The sequence below is a fragment of the Drosophila yakuba genome, chromosome 2L (genome assembly GCF_016746365.2).
Source record: "Drosophila yakuba strain Tai18E2 chromosome 2L, Prin_Dyak_Tai18E2_2.1, whole genome shotgun sequence".
In the NCBI taxonomy this organism is placed as follows: domain Eukaryota; kingdom Metazoa; phylum Arthropoda; class Insecta; order Diptera; family Drosophilidae; genus Drosophila; species Drosophila yakuba.
Window position 1 is genome coordinate 12663919 of NC_052527.2, and position 14627 is coordinate 12678545.

Genomic DNA, 14627 nt, shown 5'->3' on the forward strand with positions numbered 1-14627 from the left:
AACGACAGCCGCCACCATTTTTCTAACATCTAACAAGTTGTCGATACTTTTTTTCTGCAGATACATGTCTAAAAAGCACCAGCAAGAACTAAGCAATAACGAAGTAAACCAGCACAACATCAAGTGCGGCAATGGAGATGACTCGAAATTCAGATGGTACAAATGAAGTATTTAAAAATATTTTCCAAATAAAAATACAAAAGAAAATATCCCTTTAAATTACTATACTAAAATTCACAGGGTAAAGTGATTAAATCAACATCTCCATTTAATATTCAATGATTTTAAAGTAGTTTTATACATAAATACCAATCACAAACCAATCACAAAAATATTTTTCATTGTACTACGAGTATTCCTAGAGTTTAAACGCATAAGCAGGCCCTACTAAATTGTTGCCCCAGTTTGGGCATCTTCAAAAGCATATTGGCCGCACTTGTTATTGACAGCTTTGTTGCCTCGACTGGTAGAAAACTACAAGAAATAGCCAAAAGCTGTCGCAACAGTCCGGCAGTTAGTCACCCATCTACAAAAGGACCACACAGCAAGAATGAAAGTGGAGGACTGGGAAAACTCATGAGTGACAGGGCAATCGCTAAGAGGAAAAATCTCTCGAGGAAGCGTTAAAGGATATTACGGCGCTAGTTCGGTTCAGATGGCAATAAGGCAAGTTTTTTGGTCATTTTTATTGGCTGCGAATGCTGGCGGAAAATGCTGAAGCCCATTGCCCGCAATATTCAACCCATTCGATCGGGACACATATGCGTATACGTAATGCGGCGCAAAGAGGAAATGAAAAATGTAATTAAAAAAGTTTTTGTCGGCCAAGTCTTTTGTCATGAGTTAAGGGGTTTTATTTCGGGTAACGAGCGGGCCAAAAGCAGGAATGCCTGTATTTCGGTGGCAAGTGAGCAAGCCTAAGTTGCAAGCCAGCAATTTGCAGGGGAGCTTCATTCGTTCATTCGGAGGCAGAGTGGCGCCCTTTAAATGCACGTTGAGTGTCATTCAGTTGGTTGGGCATGTTGCAAGCTTTTTAGTTACCCCCCTCCCACACAGATACACATGCATGCACTCATACACACACGCTGAGAGCGTTTCATGTGCATGTAAAAAGTGCTCATTAAAACATATCAACAAGCTTTATGACTGCTCTACCTCGTACCCTTTTTTTTCGGTCCCACCTTCATCTCATGTCGCCGTCATCGGCACCACCGACAGCAGTTAAATTCATTCATAAACTACGTGACAAAACGAACGGAAATGTAAGAGCGGAAATTGCCAACAAACACACACACACACGCACACACACACATGCAGCTAGACATTGAGACTCTGGCAGGGGGCGGAGTGGGCGTGGACCGGGGCAAGTTGCGCAAAAAGTATTTTACCACACGCCGCCGCAGTGTTTCCCTAGCATATGCAACTATTATCAAAGGAATTACACAGGAAAATACCCTGTCTACGAAGTCCTTAAGGTGCAGGAAGCGTTTCACAACAAGGATATGGTTAGGAAGCTTGGAGTTTTAAAATTGCATTATTAAAAAGATATTTTTACAAAAAAAAATCAGGTTTATTTCACTATTGTATAAACTGCTGTAAATGGTAAATTCCAAATAAATGGTAAAATTAATATAGATATTTGGTTTGCTATAGAGTATTCTTCAGTTGGTCTTCGGCATGTTCGGCAACTGTACCCAGTTTTTTATTTCGACTTCGAAGCAGCGAAAACGTCGAATTGCTGTTCCGCCTGCCTCCCACCATCACTCACCCTCTCTCCCTTAACTTAAGACCCCCTTTTGGTGTTTTCCCCGCACCATCACCAATCATATTAGATTTGCAATATTTTCCTTCACTTTCGCTCCGAGTAAGTCATCAACTTGTGTGACGGATGCGTGGGCGGTGGTAAAACTATCTTATAAGCAGGCGAAATCTCATAATATTGATGGTATTTCACCGGTGGGCATAAGGACACACAAAAAAGGAAAAAACCCAACCAGGTGGGCGTAACACATCACAAGTATTTTTCTTTCTGTGCTGATTGCAATTGAAATGGGATAGTGAAGGGTATAATTTTGTTTGTGCCTCGGCTTTTGATGACAAGCAGTTGTGCGAACCTTTGCGCAAAAGCCCCGCCAAGAATATCAGTAAATGAAAATGCAATTTTCCAGAGCGCGCTTAAGCCCGTCTGAGTCCTTCAAAGAACTAATTTTCCCAGCCATTAAATTCACGTTCTCTGCTCAACATTTTTTACACACTCCAACGCTCTCTCTCTCTTTTTCTCTCTCCTTCTAACCGACTTAAAAAGAGCTTTTAGTTGTAAGCTAACAAACTAACGGTAAGCGCAATTGCAACGGCAGCTGTAACTGTAAAAGTGAATGTAACTGTCATTGGCCCGGCCGAAGGACACCGAAAGGATAAGGAGCGAGAGCGCAAGAGTGCAACAGATAGACACACTTAATATAGCAAACAACCCAATGGGCAGGCACTTAGTTGACCCAATTCGACCTTGACCCATTTTCCCTTGCCATTCAACCACCAGGGGGAGGAGGTTGGAACTACTATAATTAAATGTTAATTAGCAGAACCCCGCCACTTTTTGTTCAGCTCGCAGCCATTTGAGGTCCCTCCACTTGGCCGAATCCCCTCCAGCGTGGCATGGATTACATTCGTTTCGATTCGTTTCGATTCCGCAGGCCCATTCATCTCATCGTAGATTACAATCAATTTCAATCTGTCAATATCGCTTCACCTGCCCCTACGTTTGTTCCACACGCACAGCATACGGACGCAAGGCAGCACCCACAGCCACCCACAAATAGCCACTCTTGGCCAAATCCCGCGACCCACACCCACAACCATCCTTGGACATTGGAGGTTTCTCCGGTCCGGGACGATAAATGTCAAAGTCAATGCGGCTATGGTGGAATATTCTCTTCGTTTCCAACTACTTGTCCAGCGTTCGTTCAGTCAAGGTCCCATCGCCATGGTAACGTACAGTAGAACCTACATTTATTGAACAACTGCTTATATTACGCTTTGCTATTTGATGTATTTTATTTATTATTATAAATTCTAGTAATTTGTAAAGTTTAAGTGTATAAAATTTCATAATAAATCTCCCAATTGCGTTCAGTTGATCATAGCGAAGTTCGACTGTATGCATATTATTCAAATGGGTCAACTCTATTTGTCTCACTTTGCCAGACACCTGTCCCCATCTCTCTCCAATTACCGAAGAACTCAGACCTTTTCGTTAAATAATCGAAACGATAAATTGTACACACAATAAAATGCTTGAAATTCAATAAAGTTCACAATTTTACAGGACACCACACATTCGGGGCGTGGCATTGACATGTTAGGCATGCATACGAGGCATGTAGCATGTAGCACATAGCTTGTAACTGTAACTTGTTGCTATTCCCCGCCAGAGCGAGACAGAGCACAAGTGGGACATGCATAAACATGATTTTATGTGCACACAACACGACAATAAAAATCACGCATGAATTTCATGGATCCCCAAACTCACAGCCCCTTCGTTTTCCCCCCTTCACGTGTCACTTGCATAAACAACTACGAGCCATAGAGAAAGCGGAGAAAGCCCGAGGGCGAGATAGAGATAGAGAAAGAGGTAGAGCGAGAGCGAGATAAAGGGAGAGCGAGAGGGAGTGAGGAGTCGAATAAAAAGGTCGTCGTGAGAGTACAAAAAACCTCAACACGAGTAAAACAAAACGTAATTACAACAAGGACTTTTCAACAGCAGCATTTTGCACATTGCAACAGCTTTGTTTAGTGAAAGAGAGAGAGGAGAAGGTGAAAACAACAATGCCACGTACGTGAAATGCAACAATGTGCCACGCACGTATACACATACATACGTGCGTGTGAGAGTGAAAGTGAAGGTTAGTGACACTGCAAAAAATTAGGCACATTGTAATGCACATAATAGTTGCATTTGGTCATAAATAGTCGAGGTTTTTCACACAACATAATTATACAAAAAAAAAAACCGTGTTTAAAACGTGTTGAAAGTATTAAAATGTATTTTTAGAGATTAACATTTTTGATTCTTTTGTCCCGTCTTTTACGTTAGCATATGTATGTACATATGCATTTTTCAATTAAAATACACCTTGTTTCCTCGATGGATCTTTCATAAATTTTGCTTTTGTGTTGCGAAAAACGCGGGCTTAGCCGGGCCAAAACCGAAACGAACGAGAAGAGCAGCCCAGGGGGGAGAGCGGGGAAAACTGGATACCGTATAGTGAATAGTGGGCGGTGGGTGGCGGGATTAAGGACGGTCTACACTTGAGCTTTATTGCATACATTAAGGGGCCAAGGTGCGCCGCAGAGCAACACATGCATGCAGCGCGTGTTGAAATGCGTGTGGGTGAGATTGTGTGTGTGTTCGTACGTCTATTTTCCTAATGGACAATGTCGCTATCTATTGCCACGAAGAAGTACACAAAGGCAGAGCGGCAGCGGAGACCCACATATCTCAGTGGAAAACTATAAATCAAGCCACAAATCCAGCCAGCGGGCGCAGAATAGTGAAAAACATACCATATATGTACATACATACGTATGTATATTCCATATATAAACATAAGGCTGGAAGACTGATGCCCAAAGTCAGGAGCAGCTTGTTTGTTGGAATAGAAGTGCGATTAAATGAACACTCACATTTACGGGCATTTAAATAATAAGCTATGTGAAATATAAACAATTTTAAATTTTAAAAATATTAAAGACATATGAAACTTGTATCCTGGTAATTCATATAATCTTATAAATATGATTTTAAGATATGAAAGATGCAACCACGTCTGGTATGGATACTTCTTAACATATTAGCTGCCTGAAAAGTAACTTCCATCTGCATATTTTTATAAATGTACTGCTCAGCTGGTGCCCGATTTCACTTACTGCCTGGGCGGCCATTATTTTCGGGGATGAGTGAAAGGGGGAGAGGACACATCCTGAATCCTTGCAGGCTACCACATGAATGCCAAGTAGGCGTCATGGCGAGGCAACAATGCAACCTGGGGTATGGCACATTCTGGGAGGCTCATTGTTCGGCACTTAGTCAGGACGATGTCGGCAGCAGAGACTTTAGCTACTGCTCCTTCTCCTGATCCTGCAACTGCAACTGCAGCTGCGCTGCCACGTCAATGTCGATTAGATGATGCTCCTCTAAGCTGCCGGCAATCCCCGCCTGACTAACGAGCGGCTGATGCGACAAGCGCCATTTGGCTTTTGGCTTGCCAGCTTGGTCGCAAGGACGAAGGATGAAGTGGCGGTGGGGCTGCTGGCGGTTGCACCTGCAATAACAACCTGAGGACACGGCCAACGAGCCAACGAGGAGATGGCGTCGACATCCTTGACATGCTTGCGGGATGCCATGACAATTGTGCCACGAATCTCAACCTTTATCGTTGTCTACTATGTGCCCCGCACTTGTCACAATACCCAAAATTTTCCCAGCTTATGCACCGCGGAAAACTGGTTCTAATTTCAAAAGTTTTTGGTGAAAATTAAGTCTATACAAAAACTTTGAAAACGGAATCTTCTATGCATAAATCTTCTTGATATTCTACATAAAATCCGCTGCATAATCTTATTGTGTTAACGATTTTCTTCATTGAATGCGCTGAATAGTTATTGCTCAGAATATCTCTAAAATTAGGCGTAGATTTTCTCTCAGTGCACTTGTGTCTTTCGTAATTAAAAGACCACCGTTTTGAACTCAATACTTCATAATAGTGCCGTAACACAGTTATGCACTTTATGGCATCGGCTTGCGTCTGCTGACAGCCGTTTATGTATGTGTGTGTGTGTGTGTATGTGTGTGTGCGAAGAGGAAATGGAATTTGGGCGCACTTCCTGCGCCTTTCTATCACGCCTGCATTGTACTGCAGACAGGACTCGCATTAAAAATTCAACTGTCTGTCAATTATGGGTTAAAAAAGAAAATACACACTTGATGCTGTCTGCCAACGAGAACACAGATACATATGCATGGATATTTTCACGTATACGGGCAGGATAATTGGTACATATGTATATGTAGAGAGATAAATCTATTGAATGAAACTGGCTGCGACTTGGACTTTGAGTGAAAGAGTCGGGCACCCACGCAATCGCCTTCCCTTTCTCTCTCTCTCTCGTATTTCGTCTCTCGCTCTCTGTCTCTCTCTCGGGAGTTTTCCGCTCTCGCATTTTCCAGGAATTGAGTGGAAAAAGAAACGGGAACAAACATGCGCATCCCCGAATATCCTTGAAAATTCGAGTCTCGATTCCAGATTTTAATTCATTATGCTCCCGAATAACTCAACTCAATGCCATCTTGAGCTGGTGAGAGGGGAGGGGAGGGGAGTCCAGCGAAGTGGGATTTTTGGACCAGCAGCAGGACTCACCTGGCTGCCACCCACCACCCACTCCCATGGAAACCTCGGCTCACGTTGCTAATGTCACCATGGAGACAACGGCTGCTGAACACTGGGGATCCTGGGTATCCTGGGCGCCCTAGCGTAGGCTATGCAAATATCTCGACGAACAACAAAGTAAAATTCGCTTTGGGCCAGCCAACTTCACCATCCCCCCAACCCGCCAACCCCTCCAATTGCCCCTTCGCACACACAAGCCGGGAAAATTTGCATGTTTTTCTTTCTGTTCTGTCTGTTTTCCCGACTGAATTGTGCCGCTCCTGCCGGCGGGTTGGCAACTAGAGAAGCCCGCCCAGCCAAGTCAGTCAATTGGGCCCCACGTTCCCTACTCCCTGACCCCCTGACCCCTAACTTCTATATACATTCACATTCACTTTCATTTTGGCCACCGTTTCAGAGGCGCTGGCAGGGGAGCATTTTGGGGCTTAAGCTTCCGCTCAAGGATGTGTTGACTCGATGTTTGGGAAAATGCATATTCCTGGGCACGGAAACCATTATTGCGTTTAGCCGCGTTTTATTTCGAATAATTTCAGCGAGAGTCGGGGAACAAAGGGCTTAACTGCTGGTTTCTAGCTGTCAATAAACTTAGAATCAAGCATGCCCGTTTTCTGATGCTGATTTCTTAAGTAGAGCGCCTAATTAGGTAATAGCATTTATTTATTTAAGCCCCCCTTGCAACAAACTTGCGCCTACGCCACTGCTTTGCATACATTACGCTGTTCGAGGGGCGTGAAGGAATAGGTGGACGGAGCTTCGAACGTCGAGCCTTCGGGTGGCCTGTTTGTAATTCGCTTTGCAGTCGCCGTGGGCACAATTATTTTTTACCTTTTATGGGGCATCGTGCGAACGGCGGCGCCCCATCAAAACGCCCAGACTTTCTCTTTTCTCTTTTCGCGTTTTTTTTTTTTTGATATTTTTTTCGTTTTGTTTTGCATCGTTTAAACGCTTTTAGTGGAGGAAAGTATTGGAGCAGCGAGGCATTCAAGTGTCTGGCAAACAGGCGCGGAAAACTCTCGCCAGCGATTTTAATTTCGCCACCGCTGCTCTGCGGCAAGCAGATACACCAAAAGATACTTTAGTTGCCCCTTTGCGGATGGAGAACTATTTCCGGCATCATTCCCATCAGCATTACGCTTGGCTTTTCGGCTCAAAACAGCTAGTTTGGCTTAATCCGAGAATTGCGATATTAGTTTAATTCATTTCGTAGCTTAACTATATTTATGCGTTATTAAACAAGACCACAGTATGTACGCACTATGGAAAAACTATTAAATCTTGTTTATTCGAATTCAAATGTATGGTACCATAAAATGAACCCATAAATAGACAAACAAAGCAGTTTATATGCAAACAAAAAGTATGCCAAATTTACGGCCAGTTGTTAATAAATCAATAACTTATTTGTTGAGCTTTCCAAAAAATGTTGTTGGCTGTTGAAAATGAACACAAATTTTGTGTATGCTCATAAAAGTAAAAATGAGTAAAAATTTTAAAAGAAGGAAATCAAATAATACCCATTCCAAAGCAAAGCCGTGCCAACAAATCATACTTATGTTGCAGACACTAAAAAGAAATTTCGATTGTGGAAAAAGACAACACCTGATTGAAATTAAGTAAGGAATTTTCCGGTAATCACAAAGTCGTTGCAAGCCAATACAAGGTCGTAAAGGGAATGGAAATTCCCGAGTGGAATTGCCAGCTGAGTTATGCTAAGGTGCGCATCCTCATCCTGTCCTCCTGCCTTCCGTACATTCGTCCTTTTTTAGTCCTCTCCTGTTACTTGTTTCCCTTTTATGACATTTTTAAGTAAGTCGCCGCGCGCAGCTTGCAAGTCTCGAGCCTCAAATCTGGAAAACCTCCCTTGCCATTTCATCTTCCTGTTTTCCGAGCATCCTCCCACGACTTTGTACTTCTTTTTTATTTTCCTTTTTGTTTTTGTAATTGAATGCGCTAAGTTACAGCGAATTTATGCTTATCAAGTTTTGTTTCTTCTCCGCTCAGCTTCGATCCCCTGCCAGCGATATTATCTACCCTCCGGTTTTCCGGACACCCACGAGTGCTGTTTACGGTTATTTAGGCGCAGGCACTAAGTTCCCACCCGCCTGCTCTCGTATTTTTTTACGATTCCACGGGGCGGAGATGTCGGCGGATTGGCGGTATAAAAAATACTTATTTGCAAACTTTTGTGGCGGCACCGCTGACTCATTCAAGGATGACAATGAGGAGCAACCGGATCCGGGAGTGGGCGCCACTGTTGCCTACAGGTGCCCCATGGGCGGCCGCGGATTGTGCTAGATCCACCACCCACCGAGGCGATGAGGTCGTGAGTCACGGGTACACTGCGCGAAACATTTAGGCATTCAGCTAAACAGTAAAGGGAGGGCTGTATGGTAATATTTTACTATTTTGCTGACTTAAATCATTTTATTTTGTCCTTACTTAAATTGATGAACTTCATTCCGAGTAAGGATGCTAGATATATAATTTAGGATAACTCTTTCATGATAATCCTTTGTTAGGTATGCCCACCTCTAGTTCACCAGAAGGAAGCCACAAGGAGGGCAAGGTTAGTCCATCGGTGGCGCCACGGAAGTGCAGAGCGCGTAACTGAAACTTTTTCCTTGCACTGCAACTTGCTTCGCCATTGTCCTGCCTAACAGATACCACAGATGCCACAGATACTTATATGTACATATACGCTTGCAGATACAGATACGCATGCTGTTTGAGTTATAGATACAGCTACAACCTTGAAAGTTCCGCCCTGTGCGCGCTGAGCGGGTAACAATTGAAACCGGAAGCCCTAACCAGAACCAAAGTCACAGTCAGATACAGATACAGATACAGATTCAGATTCAAATTCAAATTCAGAGTCACAGTCGTGGGGAAAGTCTGGTTTCGAGTCTGAGTTATCCGATTTACCTGACAGAACAGAACAGAACTGAACTGAAGGGAGGTGAACAGAGATGGTGGCAAGTTTGTAAGTTGGCTTAGGTGAATGCCAATGGAAGATGAAAGAAGTTTCCTCATTGCCAGAAGTTGTGCGTCAGTTCCCAGGATATTAACAGGGATATTAACAAAGACATTGTGGCCGAGTAATGCCGCACAGCCTCAGAAACTCAGAAACAAGAAGGGAGTGAAATGGCACCAAAGCCCAAGCAATTTCCAACTGAAATTGCTCGGCCAAGCTTTGCCACGCAAATCCTATAGAAATTTATTTCATTTAAATGTACGAAAATGCGTAAAATGTCTTAAAATAAAATATATGACCAGCCATATATAAGGTCAGGAGCGGCTGACAGTGTCAAGGTGCTGGAGCTGGAGCTGGAGCTGCAGCCCAGACTCGAATTTCCGCACAATTTATGCGTTTGCCAACTGGCAACCGAAAAGCAGCGAAAACCAATAAGGCTGAATGCTGAAAAATTGCGTATTTCAGTTCGTCGTTCGTTATTCGTCGCTCGGCAATTTCCAACTGCTGATTTTCCAATCATTGCACACTCTGATATCAGCTTATTGAAAATATTTGTCTTTGGCCGAACAATCTTGACTCACAATCCCCGAACAGCGAACTGCAAACTGCCGTCTTCATTAGTCTCTGTCGGAGTATCTCAAACGAATTCGGGAATCTGGGAGGTGGGAGTTGGGAGATGGGTGGACAAATAAAGCACAGATAGCGCAAAAGTCAAAGATATTTTCCCCCAACAATCCAACCCGCCAATGCTTAAGTAATAACTTCTCGGTGCAAAGAAGACAATGGCCCTTCAAAAGGAACCCGAACACAACACTGCGGAAAATGAAAGAGGTTGCAACAGGAAGCAATCAAGCTGCAATCAATAAAGCTTCATATATTGGGATATCTTTTCAATGGCATAATATAATGTTAATTTGAAATATTTTGTATATTTCACATGAGCTTAAAAGAGCTTACAAGAGCTCATGTAGCTGGAAAATTGTCCTTATCGCCAAGAAACTAAAGGCTACTCAAGTGTTAAGGCGTTCTAATTGAAGGGAAAATACAGGTTTTTGTTAATAAACTTTCAATTTGGTAATGTACAAGCAGGGTAGATAAATGGACTAATTATAGAACGAGTTTTACCACGATAAGATATTTGAAACGCTATTCAACTTCAAAGTCAAGGAACCAAAAATGTATGAAGTGAAGAGCTTAAAGGAACTCGAAAATTTGGAAACCAAGTCCATTAAAAAGCGAGTTTTTTGTGATGGGTGTACGAACATTCTACAGAACTAGATGCGAACTTAATTGTGTGCATTTAGAACGCTGTGGCAGTTGTGGCAGCTGTGGAGCACTTGAAGCAAACAACGTGAATTGAGTTGAATCGCGACGACCCGAGCCGCACGATGTTATTTTTGTCAAAAGGGGCACATGAGACTTCAACGCACCGAGGAGCCAAAGAGTAAAAAAAGAAAAAAGAAAAACCAAGAACTTCTCAACTCTCGATGCAACTTAAAAAAAAAAAACAGATATTGTGTATAACGTTTGGGAAGCGGACGAGGGCTTTGTTTTCCCAGCTCTGCACTCTTTTGGTGTGTGTATTTTCCAGCGAGTGCTCGAGTGACTCCGGGGAAAAGATGGTGGATTTGAAGTGCGGCCTCCTGGGGGCTCCTCTGCATAAAAATTCTATTTTTTTTTTGTCTACTTGAATATTTGTCTCTTTGCTGCTCCAACTCCAAGCCGCCACGTCTGATTCTTTGTTTTTGCAACTTTTTGCCCGCTTTTCTGGCAATTGCAGAGCTCAGCGAGCAGTGAAAACTAAAAATATGGCCAAGTTTGGCTCAGGGCGATCTCCATGTGAATTTATGGTCCGCTGCCTGGGAATTTCCCGCATGTACGGCATACACACAGACATAATAGATATAACCATGGCTGTAGCCGAGTGTTTCTTCGAGTAGGAGGTATATGGTAGGTGGTTGGCTTTTACTTTTACATTCCGCTGCCATTTCTTGGCCTGCTTAAAGCGCCGTGAAAACGCTCGCAAGGAAATTGAAAAATCGGATGCGGAATTGAATAATGTGTCGGATGGGCAAATGGGTGAATGGGCGAATGGGCGCCATTCACTTTGCAAGGCCACGCAGTGTCACCTTGCCACAAGATTTATGCGCGGTGTGGCAAGTGGGAAGTGGAAAGAGGATAGTGGAAGGCGGTGGTCGATGTAGTCGAGTCGAAAAGATTTCGCATTTGAAATTGATAGTGCGACATGAGTGGGATTTGTTCGAGTTTCGCCGCTCTCAGCGAAATGCGAAAAAATCTCGAGCACTTGTTAACGCAAATGTTAGTCTGTGGTAAGGAGAGACGTTCAACAACTGCCAGAGTCAACAGTATAAATGGGGTAATAAGTTTGCGAGACCAGCGATAAGTTCTGACCTTTCACATTATGGGCATTTGAGGTTGAATTTCAAATTTATTCAGCGCGGAATGCAGCTCAAAAAAATAATGTTTAATACTGATAGTAAAAAATGAAGATATAAATATATATTTAGCAAGTTTTTACGAAGCATAAAGTATGCATTTAATGTCTATATATTTCAAGATTTTCTCTTTCTAGATTCCAATTAGCTTAATGAAAGGAAATGTTTTCTTTATACTGGCTTGTTATAAAAAACAGCAAAGATTTCCTTTTCTTGTAGGACCCTTAAGCATAAACAAAGTTTAACCGCATGCTTTAATATTTACAATTATTTAATTAGTGCCCACCTAAGCAAACTGGGGTCGAAAAAGGGAAAGTTGTTGGCCAAGGTAAATGGCGCTGGAAGACAAACAAAGACGGCACCCGGATTCCCAAAGTGAAGGTAGCCCCAGTCTGAGCTGCAGCCCGGGTGAATAGTTGTCTTAGAGCACTCACCTTTAATTATCGCCAGAAAGATCAACAGGACAAACAGCGACAGCGACGCTGGCAGCGGGGAGTCCATGTCCTTGGCTTGTTTGTATCGCGTGGCTCTCGGGTTGAATGGCTACCACCCCGCCCCTGCTGCTCCTTCTGCTGCTTCTGGTCCTGCTTCGACTACGGCTCCTGGTCCTCCTGTTCCTCCTGTTCCCGTTCCCGATCCGCCGCCTCCTTTCACAGTGCTCCTTGGTGTGGTTGAGCTGCCTTGAAGTGGTTGGCTGTCCCCGCCTCGTCACCTTGGCTAAATAGTTGGCCAGTGCTCCCAACTAGCGATGATTAGCACAATGGTCCGGAGACAATGCGCCGTCGTGTGGGTCAGAGTTCAACAATGGACGAGAGATGGTCTCCCAGCAGTCCGTACTCCTGCCCACACCTTCTCAGCGCAATGCAGCTGTCATGGGACACTTAGGCTATCTCAAAAGCAACTAGAATTTCTCAATTCTACTATTTTTGCTTTGTTTTTTTTTCAAGGAAGCGCCTTTGATTATTATTTTATTCTGGTATTTTTCTAGCAAATATTTGGCACGCGTTTGCCGTCGACTTTCTTCGGATTTTGCTGCGGTTGCGGTTGTGGTTGTGGCTGTGCTTCCTCTTCCACTTTGGTTCCGCGTTGCAGATTTAATTTCCGGTCTTCGCCTGGTCACAGATATTGTTTTTCCGTTCGCTTTTATTTGACTAATTCTCTTTCGTTTGCTCTTCGGTTTTCCCTTTGCGTTTTTCCTTTTGAAATAATTTACATAATTTGCACTTTTTTCTGGGTCGCTTATATGGTTTTCATTTTCTATTTGAGTTTGTTATTTTTTGTTTTTTGTTGGATTTTGAGAAACCTTAGGTAGCAGTTGTTGTTTTTCTGGTTGATTTTATTTTTGTTGTTGATCCTTATATCTTGTAGTACAGCTTAGTATCGTTGTTTCGTTCAGTTGTAAGATGTTAGCTGTAAAAAAAAGAACAAATTGATATAAACCAGTTTTAGTTTTATTCAAATATATACGATAGTGTTAAATTACATTTGTTGAAAACTTCCCCTCGTGCTTTCAATTATTACTAAGGTAATGCCGTTTTTCTCCTCATTAAAATTCGCTTTCATGTATTTTAGCCAAGTAATAAGTCCCCTTTCAATTGATGAAGATACCCCTTTTCTCAGCTAACGCGATTTGCGTTAACCCCCTTTGGACGTAATCTATTCTGCTTTTGAGGTTTCCCTATACACACAATCCTGGCTCAGTTAAGTCCTTTGATATCAGATCCCTTGCCACAACTTAGCGAAGCGAACTGCTTACCGCAAAGCAAAGGACCACAAAGGACAAATACCTGAAAATCAGACTGAAGCACTAAGAAAAAATGGCTACAAAAAGCTTAGCTGAGCTAATGTTTAATTAAAAAATATATACTGTGGCACTCATTAGGGGTTTTTCCAACCCATTTCCACTGTGGGACGAGGTGCAGCTGCTTCGTCACTTCGAAGACCTTCGATAACCCCGCCAAAAACCAACAAAACCAACAAAACCACTAAACCACCCATTGCGAGCCAAGCCATTGATTAGTTTTTGTTTTCGGTCAACAAACTTGAGTAAATTAAAACAATGAATTTGCGTAAAAACGCGAGTCGAACAAAAACAACAACAAGAGGGGAAAAACCGAAGCAGAAAAATAACAAAAGCAGGCGATGCGCAAATTAAAACACTGGTTACTGGCTTTCGAGGCTCGAATGGCAAGGGGACAGCGGGTGGGAGGGGGTATGTATCGAAGGGCGGTGCTGGTGGGGGCGTGGCCGGGCATTGGGCCGAGTAAAATGCAGTAATTGAAATACATGCGGCGATGGCGGCATCGAGGCTGCGTGTGGCATGAGCTGCTATGCCGCAAAACAACGGAAAATAAAAGGAGCGCAGATTTACTGCATCACATCATACCCCTTAGCGCACCTATTAATTACATAATTTGCAAGCATAGCATAATTAAAAATGTGCCATATAGAAACAGTTTAAAGTATAGTTACTTTTGTTAAGAAAATGTGGGTTCTCATGGCAATAAAAAATCGATCTATCTAGAAAGAAAGATCTGGAAAGTTCCTCACATAACGAAAGATAAACTCTACTAAAGACAAGACTTAGATTCCACTTATTTCATAGACCCAAAAACGTGTTATTCCACCCGTTACATGCTGAACTAGGCGCACAGGACACCCACTCTGTGCTCAACTACTGGGTGCGAATATCGCAGCATGCTTTCAGGCGCCGGCCATCAGTGCCGCAGAAAGCCACAATAATTTACACGT

At 43.0% G+C, this 14627-nt stretch overlaps 1 protein-coding gene across 12 annotated transcripts in view; it reads right to left on the minus strand.

Annotated features, from left to right (window-relative positions):
• Positions 1-14627, minus strand: part of LOC6527905 (acetylcholine receptor subunit alpha-type acr-16) — a 97373-nt gene that overhangs the window by 66925 nt on the left and 15821 nt on the right. For all 12 annotated transcript variants that reach the window (XM_039370957.2, XM_039370955.2, XM_039370956.2 and 9 more), the window contains exon 3: positions 12311-13286. In XM_039370957.2, coding sequence (XP_039226891.1) covers positions 12311-12377 — 67 coding nt within the window. In that variant the 5' untranslated portion in view covers positions 12378-13286. The remainder of the gene's footprint in view (positions 1-12310; positions 13287-14627) is intronic.